This window comes from Salvelinus namaycush, chromosome 5, assembly GCF_016432855.1.
Source record: "Salvelinus namaycush isolate Seneca chromosome 5, SaNama_1.0, whole genome shotgun sequence".
Classification (NCBI taxonomy): Eukaryota; Metazoa; Chordata; class Actinopteri; order Salmoniformes; family Salmonidae; genus Salvelinus; species Salvelinus namaycush.
The window spans coordinates 63,533,779-63,544,913 of record NC_052311.1 but is presented as its reverse complement, the minus strand read 5'-3'; the positions used below and the strand labels follow the sequence as shown (position 1 = coordinate 63,544,913).

The 11,135-nt window shown below is 43.3% G+C and overlaps 1 protein-coding gene across 1 annotated transcript; it reads left to right on the top strand.

Moving 5' to 3' along the window:
- Positions 1–3,255: 3,255 nt before the first annotated feature.
- Positions 3,256–10,132, top strand: il11a (interleukin 11a). Its single transcript, XM_038993274.1, has 5 exons — positions 3,256–3,643; positions 4,627–4,793; positions 7,461–7,553; positions 7,704–7,865; positions 8,152–10,132. The coding sequence occupies exons 1-5, from the start codon at positions 3,637–3,639 to the stop codon at positions 8,335–8,337; spliced, it is 615 nt and encodes a 204-aa protein (XP_038849202.1). The 5' UTR covers positions 3,256–3,636; the 3' UTR covers positions 8,338–10,132.
- Positions 10,133–11,135: the final 1,003 nt, after the last annotated feature.

Sequence of the window (11,135 nt, the reverse complement as noted above, 5' to 3'; positions counted from 1 at the left end):
AGTAAGCCGTGACACAGTCACAGACATAGGGAGGGCTGTAGTAAGCCGTGACACAGTCACAGACATAGGGAGGGCTGTAGTAAGCCGCGACACAGTCACAGACATAGGGAGGGCTGTAGTACGCCGTGACACAGGTTCCTCTGATGTCTAACATTTTAACACACACACACACGGCTGGTATAGACCATGTCACAGGTTCCTCTGATGTCTAACATTTTAACACACACACACACGGCTGGTATAGACCATGTCACAGGTTCCTCTGATGTCTAACATTTTAACACACACACACACACGGCTGGTATAGACCATGTCACAGGTTCCTCTGATGTCTAACATTTTAACACACACACACACACGGCTGGTATAGACCATGTCACAGGTTCCTCTGATGTCTAACATTTTAACACACACACACACACGGCTGGTATAGACCATGTCACAGGTTCCTCTGATGTCTAACATTTTAACACACACACACACGGCTGGTATAGACCATGTCACAGGTTCCTCTGATGTCTAACATTTTAACACACACACACACACGGCTGGTATAGACCATGTCACAGGTTCCTCTGATGTCTAACATTTTAACACACACACACACACGGCTGGTATAGACCATGTCACAGGTTCCTCTGATGTCTAACATTTTAACACACACACACGGCTGGTATAGACCATGTCACAGGTTCCTCTGATGTCTAACATTTTAACACACACACACACGGCTGGTATAGACCATGTCACAGGTTCCTCTGATGTCTAACATTTTAACACACACACACGGCTGGTATAGACCATGTCACAGGTTCCTCTGATGTCTAACATTTTAACACACACACACACGGCTGGTATAGACCATGTCACAGGTTCCGTTCTCTCTGATGTGTCGGAGGTTTAATTCAGTGTCTCACTCGGCTACTCCTCCTCCGGTGGTTTATACACATTGGTGATGTAATGGGTAGCACATCGAGGCCACACACACACACACAAACGTAATGTTCTTGTACACATATATACACCACACTCACACCACCAGCCTACTAATTACCCACACACATGCACACACACTCACACTCACATTCGCACACTCAACACTACCCCTTCTCCTAACACACACACCATGGCACATAGGCCTTCTTTCCCAAAAAATAGCCCCCCATGAACACACAAACACACACACACACTGCATACATGTGCACTCCCTCTCACTCACACACACACAAACACACACATATAGTGTCAATGTGTATGAGTGATATGAGTGATCACCACTGGTAGATTGTCTAACAGACTCTCAGTGCCTCAGAACCACCCAGGAGACCCCCATCATGGTAGGCAGACGGAGAGAAGGAGAGAGAGGGAACTAGGGAGGGAGAGTGACTAACTTCACTCTTTCTTTTCTTCTTACCCCAGCTGTGTCTTCAAACAGCCCTTTGATGTGGGAAATTAAAAAGAGTGAGTGTGTCAATATCTCCCTCGGTCCACCACATTCATCCATTTCCTCTCCTCCTCTCCCCTTCTCCTCCTCTCCTCTCTTTTCTTGTCTGCTGTTGACCCAGGAAAAGAGAATACTACTTGTTTCCCACACCTCTACCACCCAGCCTCCTCGCCACTATGCCCTCATAAGTGTCAGTGTGTTTATTTGTGTATCCGTGTGTGTGTGTGTGTAGGCCCATCACTTAACACTTGTACCCACTACCCACATCATTATTAGTGTGTCTGATGTTCTCCCTTGAAGACCCACCCTCTAAGCATTTTATCCTTTTGTTGGTTTATGAGTGTGTGTGCGTATGTGAGTGTGTGTGAGTGAGAGGGAGTGCACACATGTATGCAGTGTGTGTGTGTCCATGTGCATGTGTGTTTGTGTGTGTGGGCCTGAGTGAGTGAGAGTGAGTGCACATGTGCTCGTGTATACAGTAAGTGTGAGTGTGTGTGTTTGTGTTTGTGTGTGTGGGCCTGAGTGAGTGAGAGTGAGTGCACATGTGCTCGTGTATACAGTAAGTGTGAGTGTGTGTGTGTGTGTGTGTCCATGTGCATGTGTGTTTGTGTGTGTGGGCCTGAGTGAGTGAGAGTGAGTGCACATGTGCTCCTGTATACAGTAAGTGTGAGTGTGTGTGTGTGTGTGTCCACAGGCCCACTCCCCTGGGGTTTATGTCTATGCTGCATTAATCCTCCGTCTCTGCCTTGATGACTGGAAACTCATTTCTGCCTTTTTGCAACACTGTGCTATGCTTTACTGCACCTGACGGGGTGTTTCCAGGGCTGCTCAGTCAGTGTCTGAGAAAGTGTGTGTTTGTGAGACTGGTGCGTGTGTATGTGCCTGCTTGTTTGCACATCTTTGTTTGTTTGTGTGTGTGTATTCATTCCGCCATGTATGTGTGTGTGTGCATTATGCTGTGTGTATGTGTGTGCATTACGCTGTGTGTGTGTGTGTGTGTACTGTTTTAACCCCATCTTATTCCCCCTCCCTGACACTGTGTTACTGGACTGGAGTCCAGTCACTGTTTCTATGCAACACTAGGCCCCTTCTGGACAACACCTCTCTCCCGTCCCGCTCTGTCTCTCACTCTTTCCTTTACCCTGGAGAGGGAGAGAGGGAGAGAAAAAAGAAGGGGGGAAAGTGGAAATAACAGGATGATGTCTCAGGAGTGGCTGTCTGAAAAAAAGGAGAGTGGGGGGGTGAGAGAGGTGTTTTCTCTGTGTATGAACTATGAAGTGGGGAACGTGCCATATGGAGCAGAGTCCTACTGTAAAGCCACAGTCAAAAAGCATTTTTAACACTCAGAGAAACACAATAAACAATGAGAGGGAGAGAGAAAACAAGGTGGATCCACTGTATAAAGGATACAGGACTGGAGATAGGCTGATATAAAATTAAACAATGGCCTTTTTAAACTTCTGCAGTGATAGAGAGAGGGGGGAAGAGATTTGGAGATGGAAAGATAGAAAGAGGTAGATGGACTGATAAATAGGTAGCGGGATGCGACGGAGGAAGTGTAGACTACTGGAGATAGGGACAGGATGGACGAGAGAAAGTGATACAGACCGAAAAAAAATGAAAAAACAACGGAACATTTTGAAAAATTTGCCAAGGGAGAGACAGCTCTGGGAGGGAGGGGAGGAGGAAAGAGGGAGCACGTGTGTTTTTATGAATGAATGTCGGTGACTCAGTCGATGTGTCATACAGCCCAGTCTTTATAAAAGGACGTTTAAAACAAGCCTAAACATTTCACTGCGCGAAAATTTGACTTACACACGCTCGCGTCCCTCTCTCTGCACTCATCCGTCTATCCCTCCCTAACCATTTGTCGGAGTGTCTGTCTATCGTTACTATCAGTTCATTACTAAAACTGATCTCAAACTTTACTGAACAAAAAGTTTGGAGGCATTGTATTTTATTTATTTATTGGATAGTTCGCCCTCATTCCTCTACTTTTTCATTCATTCATTCTCTCGTTCTATTCCTCTTCTGCAATCTCTTGCCTCCACTCTTTTCGCGGAGTGTGAAAGGGAGAAGAAACTGGAGCACGTGACAATTTCCGGAGTTCGATTTATTTATTAATTTTCTTACCTTATTTTAACTATTTATTTACTGCAAGTCGTGCATTTATTTCTTGGACACGAACAAATATGAAATGTAAGTGCCTATGATTTTTTTCTTTCAAAAGCTATTATTCTTTCAATTGTTTCTTAATTTTCTTATTATTATCATCCTTTCTCTCTAACTTTTCTTGTTTAGATAAGTCTGTCCAATATGTTGGCATAATAATATGCTGACACGATTCTGAGAGTATGATCATTGATTGGGCTATTCCATATTCAAATGAAATTACTGAGCATGCAAATGTTACTTAATTGCAGCTAAGCATTGCCATGTTCAGTGACCACTGAGTGATCCATTTGTTTCAAGAAGCCTAGACACTGACGTCTTATACCAGCAGGTGGTTAAAGTTTGAACAATGAGTGATGCTCTCCTGAGTCCTGGCTTGTGCTTCTTGTGGTTCTCCTGTAATTACACAGGCACTTATCATTTCAGCAGCAATTGGGACTTTCTTTACCTTGTATTTGAACTTGAAAGAGAAGGAATGAATGAGCTTACTGTTACAGAACTGTCTTGGTTTAGGCTATGTAATTTATGTCATCCAACAACTGATGTGTCGTATTGCAGGTGTGACAATTGGAGGCGTTCATGAAAGTCGATAATTGTGAAGATCAACATAGTATTATAGTGTGTCATAGCATGTAATGATTTAGGTCAAGTGATTTGCATTTAGGACTCTGGTCACATCCAACAACTGATGTGTCGTATTGCAGGTGTGATAATTAGAGGCGTTCAGGAAAGTGGATAACTGTGAAGGTGTTGTTATTGTTAATGATATTATGAGTCATAGGATGGAATGATTTAGATAGATGTTCATGTAACCTGTGAAAACATGACTCTGCTTTGTGCAACTCTGAAGGATTCCACTGCCAAGTCTGGGTTTATGTTTACATTATGGTGCAATATCTCTGGAGAGTTGACAGCCGTACCCCGAGGTCATTATCATTATATCGACATGACAGCACTTCTCCGCGGTCATATAAACCTAATAATTGCTTCCGTTTCCTCCCACCCTGCAGTGCTTGTCGACTCCTCCTCCTCTCTGCTGCTCTCGCTGCTATTGGCCCAGCTTCCTTTATTTACGTCTGCCGTCCCCGCCCCCTACCGGCGGCCGAACGTCGTGCACGAACTGGATAGATTGGCCAATCAGACGAAGAATCTGAGGCAGATCACAGCAGATCTATTGGTGAGTGGAATGTTACTGTACTCACTTCTGATGTCAGGATGGGGAGATTGCTATGCTGTATACTGTATACTGTATTGATTGTGTGGTGGTGATCATGCCATGACCAGTTACCTGAGGCACATGAAAAGAGACTGGCTGGGGTTGTTGTCCAATAGCTCACCTTTATGACCCCTTAATGACTACTATAGTGATTGCATAGAGCAGTCATAAGAAGCCATGCTCCTTCTGCCTCACTCTCCCTGACTGTGACGCAATACAACTCTGGACAGTTGACTTAGATGTCTTATTCTCCTGGCTACGTTAACCTGCTTGTGTTGTGTCAGCCAGTGTATTAAGAGTCCCTTAGCTGTGTGAGTGGGACAGTCAGGGCAAGCGTCAGTAGAGATTTAACTATGTGAGGTCAGCCTTAATCCAGACAGGACCAACTGGAGGGCCAACTGACCGTGGGGAGATCTGACTCAACGTCCTGGTCTGACTGGACACCTGATACCACAGGGCCTGATGGAGCACTCATAGTAGGAGAAAGTTGCCTCTAGACACTGATTTCAGGTCAGTTTAGTGTTAATGCTAAGGGTTAGGATTGGGGGTAGGTACGCTGGTCCTAGATCTGTGCCTATGGACAACTTATACCTGGAGTAGAAAACACACACTCAAAGAGAATAGAATGTAACTACTGGTAATAGTTATTTCTGGAACTGATTAACTCCGTTTATTAGCTGTGAGGAAATGGAATGTGGATTGGCACCTGTTGCTTATCTGGTGCTGTTTCCTGAAGTTGTTCTAATCTAGATGCCCAAGTAAAAGTGTCTGGGGAGTTTGTGTTGAAATGGAAATGATTGCTGTGTACGTTTGGCCTACAGATGTGCTGGAAGTGTTCTGTAAGCAATGTGTTTGAACAGGTGAACCAGAACATATCCTTATCTTTGGTTATTCATTCTATTTTTATATGATGTAAATCAGAAACCACATTTGTTTAAGACACAAAACTGAAAATAGTTACACTCTCTAGTCTCTGGCAGGAGGATTGGTCAATAAGTGTGTGTATGTGCGCATGCGTGTGTGCAGTATCTCTGTATAAGGACACAGTGCTATAGCAATAGTGTAGTATGGGGGCCAGATGTGAGGAAGTAGCTTTATCAAAGAAGAGTAAAGTAGCTTTATCAAAGAACTCTGCACAGCAACGGCAATATGCTGCTTTGACAAAATGTTGTGTTTGTTTTTCACTGACATGAAGCATTTATTTTGGTTTCTTTTCTTCTTGTGCAGAGTTCCACTGAACAGGGGTCAAGGCTAGGAAAGAAAAATAGAATTGGAGACAACGGAAAGTCCCCGCAAGAAAGCAATACAACTGTGTGTGTGTCTGTGTAATGTTTCTACATGTCTGTTGTGTGTTTTCAAGTGTGTGTGTGTCAGAGTATGTGTGCATTGAGGGTGCTGTAAATAGTTGTGTAGGTGTGGTGTTTAGTGTTTGGTTGTCGGTCGCCACAGCAAAGTGACCTGATAAAAATCACAGAGATTTATCACATTCCAGTATTTGCATTCAGGAAGATGGGGGGGTGCAAGGTTCAGTTGAGTGAGGTCATGATGGAGAGAACGAGAAATGGAGGATAAGAGAGAATTACATGCTGAGACTGAGCAGATAAAGAGATCAGAGAGAGGTGTATGAGAAGTGGTCACCAGCCTGTGTGTGTGTGTGTGTGTGTGTGTGTGTGTGTGTGTGTGTGTGTGTGTGTGTGTGTGTGTGTGACAGGGTGTAAGAGAGAAGGTAGAGAGGAAAGCAGAAGGAGAAATAACCCAAAGAGGGGTGGGATTGGATTAGTTATGAAAGACAAAACTTTAAGCCAAACATTAGTGGTCTTTTGTAAAAGACAGAAGCAAGTGAGTGAGGGAGGGATGAGAGAGAGATGGGAAATCAACAATAATAGCAAAACACGATGGTAAAAGCACAATGAGGACAGAACACCACAATAGCATGAGGAAGCATTAAGTGTGCACAACTCATTGTGTACCACCATCCATCATGTTTTCCTAATGCTGTTATGTTTCTCCACTGATTGGTGCTCTGACGCACATGGCATTAGTCACTGTTGTGCTTCGTCATTCTCAGTCATTTACATTCTACTCATAAATCACTTCTTCACCTGTAAAGGCCCCACAGAGATACAGTAGCAGTGCCCCCCCCCCCCCCCCCCCAGTCTGCTGTGATGTGGTCTGTCTCCCCCTAGTGGTGGCTGTGAGCAGTGAAGACAGACTCTGGGGATTGTACACACATTACTACACAGCAATACGTCATCTCAGACTTTTTAATAGCTGCGACCCTGGAGTTTCCCTGCAGCTCTGTGTTGTCTATCCCATTCGGAGCTCTCTTAGTCACAGCATATGTTGTTCTCCTCCTCTCCCAGTAGAAAACATCCTGTGGTTTCAGGTCACTTGCTCTTATTGTTGACGTTTTCGGGGTTACGATCTGGGTGAACTCTCCCTGACCCGACCACACTTTTCTCAGGGAAAGCTAGGGTCTGTAGTCCTGGCCAGACCATACAGTCATCTGATCTAGGTGCTTCTGGAGTAATACTTTCCTTATGCTTACGTGACTCTTGTGAGGATGTGCAAATTAGTGAGGATGTATTTGACTGATGTAGCGTGTTGTTTTGTCCGTTTTTCTTACAGAAGGAACATGCGTTCGAGACAGACCCAGAACAGCATAGATTTAAGTCCTTGCCACTAATGAACAACAGGGCCAGTGACATCAACTCCCTTGAGGTAAATGTATTTTACGTTGTGTGTGTCTGTCTTGTGTGTGTCTGTCTTTCTGCCTTCCAGATGAAGGCCCAGACATTTCATGTCCCAGACATTGATACTAAATCGCTCTTTCTTCACCCCCCCCCCTCCCCCTCTTCTTCTCTCCTCCAGATGAGACCCACTCTCTCTCAGCTCCACGCGGACTTGAAGTCGTTTGAGCACCATTTTGCCTGGTTGAGCAGAGCATCAAGGAAACACCACCACCCTGCTCTCCCTAAACTGGGACAGATGATGTCACTCATCAAGTCTCTCACCAGCATGCTAGAGCATCAGGTAACTGCTCTGTTCAACACTAATACAGCTGATACAGTATGCAGCGTAGTACATTTATATCATTTGGATATATTATACATATGAGGTTTTATCAGATCGTTCTACTGTTCTTACACTGTGATGATCTAATAATGGTATAGCTCTGCAGTTCTTGCACTCAGTTTCAATCATTACATTAAGGCCTGTTGCATCACATTCCTTGGATGGGAGGTACATTAGGCTAGCCTAGCACTTCAGACAGGAAATCTAAACCATCCCTCTCTCGCTCTCTCCGTTCTCCTCATAGATGATGAGAGTTGATGCTCAGCGTCTCTCTCCTCCCTCTCCCTCGATGCCGCCTCCACCCCCCTCCCAGTTTGACGTGTTACAGTCTTCCCAGGAGCTGCTACTACAGTTCAGACTCTTCTGTGATTGGGCCCAACGAGTGTTCTCAGTGCTCAGTACAAAGTCCAAAATGTCTGCAGTACAATGATGATCCCTGAAGTGCTATAGTCTATAGGGATACACAGAATCCACACTACAACCAATGGGGATCTACTAGCTTCAACCGGCACTACAGCCAATGATGACCCAAGAAATCCACACTACAGCCAATGATGATCCAAGAAATCCACACTACAGCCAATGATGACCCAAGAAATCCACACTACAGCCAATGATGACCCAAGAAATCCACACTACAGCCAATGATGACCCAAGAAATCCACACTACAGCCAATGACCTAAGAAATCCACACTACGGCCAATGATGACCCAAGATATCCACACTACGGCCAATGATGACCCAAGAAATCCACACTACAGCCAATGATGACCCAAGAAATCCACACTACAGCCAATGATGACCCAAGAAATCCACACTACAGCCAATGATGATTCAAGAAATCCACACTACAGCCTTGCACTGTTGTCACTGAACCTCCATCCTCATTATAGCCAATGAGAGACCTCCATATTCAAACTACAGCCTATGAGGATCCACCATATTCACACTATTACAACCAGTAATGGTCTCCAATATTCACGAACACGTCACTGCCACCCCATCCTCTCTCTTAAATACCTTGTTCCTGACTGTGTTATTTATCTATTTATTTATTTATTTAGTTATTTATTTGATGTCATTATTTATTTGATTTTGTAACGTGTCACGTATCACGTATCATTTTTACTTACTTTATTGTTGTGAATTTAATTTCTTGTACCTTGTCAATACTCCTATTTTGTTCTCTCTCTCCCCCTTCATCCCTCCCCCCAAACTAAACAAGGAGACCACACAGTAGCACTTCCTGACTTCTTACAGTCTCTAAAGATATGGATTGTATTTAACTATTTAACCTGTCTCTCTTTACAAAGAGTAGCCTATTTCCGCCAGTAGATGTAGCAAACATACTTGGCTTGTAGCAAGCATATCTTGGGAGAGCGTACATGTATTTTTCTTACAGTGCTGTACTTTACCTGGTAGATTTAGGGTTACTCATAGAATCTTCTGAACATGTTCAATGTGCCACCTGTTTGGTTTTGTAAACTGTTAAGAGAATTATGAACCATGCCTCAATCAGGATGTCAACACAACATAGGAGGGTAGATCGTTTTTCCATGGGTTTAGTTGCTATAAGTGGCTGTGTCCCACATGGAAAAATAACAGGTGGTATATCTAACACTGTGGTAAAGGTTTATGAATATGCCCTGTTGCTAAGCACTGATCTAGGACCTGATCTAATCTCTTTGCACAAATTTGTTAGGATTAGCCTTTTGAGTCAGCTGATCCTGAATCTGTGCCTTGGTACACATAATGTTTGAGCGTTTTAGTGACATAAATAAGAAATTAAAAAACACCCCAAGCCTTAAAATACTATGTATTGTGATACTACGGTTCTGCACAGTTGTACATACTTGTACAATAATGTAAATTGTTGTATACAATGCAATTGTGTAGTATAGTTTTCTATGATATAAATGTAAAATACTCTGTCAATACTATCCCTATCGTTTTGTCGCAATATCAATATTATTCTATTCTAGTATTTTGTGACAGTATTTACTATTTATTTAAGTTACTTTGGTGGAACTATTTATTTGCGCTGCAGAGGAGCGAGTCTCCTGTTGTTTTTGTACTTTTATACTGTTTTTATTCATAATTACCATTATCATTGCCATCATCCATGTTGAAATCATTGTAGTACCATGCCTGAACGCTGTGTAAAACCTTGTGCTTGGGGTCTCCAGCACACAGACTGACTGATTGGCCTAAATGTGAAATGTGTGCCTTGAAGAAAAAAAAAGAAAAAAAGTTAATAAAGAACATGCACAATGAGATGGGCTTTTCATGTTACTTTGTCATCTTTAGGTAGGCCTACACATCATGCTCTCTTTTTTTCCCCCCTCCATCATTCACCATCCTCCTGTGTCTCCTCCATCATCACACACTTCAGGGCCTTTCCTACATTCTACCAAAGACTGCATTAACCATCAGGCATTGCAACAAGCACAGAGTTCATAAACCTGTTTCCAATTAACCTATAATAAGCCTTTTTATATTTGGGGTTCACATTCAAACAATGTGTGAATTCAAGTACTAAATCACAAATTAGTACAGTATTATCATATATTTAACAGATCTAGAGACAAGACTTGACTGTTGAAGCTCTTACCCAATGGCAGTGGTGCATTCGGGGCTAGACCCAGCCTATAGCGATTGTCGTTGTTGGGAGGCGGCAGCGGGGTGGGTAACTCCTAGCTAGCTAGTTAGTTTGTGCTCAGGTTTATTGTTAAGGTTGTATGGAGTAGCACTGCGAGTCTCAATCCCTTTTCACAATATCAACAAAAGCATTAACCATGAGTTAATGATACTAGGTGAGTAATTGTTGCAATATTACTAATGCACCATTCCTATCAAACATTATATAGCGAAGAATGCCGCACGGACGAAGGCTTATAGATTCGCAGGCCAGTTGCAGAGGAGGCATTGAAGGCGGCATCTGTAACATTTTCTGCTCATAGTTAACATCATAGTGTAGGTAGCATTTGTTTTTTTTCTGCCTTTTAGCTTGGAGAAACCGATCTTTTTCGCACACGCTCATCAGGGACAGACGCGTATAAACAGAAAGACGGCCACGGAGGAGGGGAGAAATAAGAAGAAGAAGAAGGAGGGAGGGGTCGGGAGGAGGTGGGATTTAAAGGAATAGGCGGGTCTGTCTTGGCCGATTTTATTATTTGTAGATGTTTTAATAATTGTAGATGGAGATCAATAATTAATGTTGCTTTGGT

Bases quoted from the DNA above. Each gene is read 5' to 3' on its own strand.
- il11a (XM_038993274.1), top strand. The intron at 4,794-7,460 runs GTGAGTGGAATG...TTTTTCTTACAG, and splicing joins AGATCACAGCAGATCTATTG to AAGGAACATGCGTTCGAGAC. The intron at 7,866-8,151 runs GTAACTGCTCTG...TTCTCCTCATAG, and splicing joins CCAGCATGCTAGAGCATCAG to ATGATGAGAGTTGATGCTCA.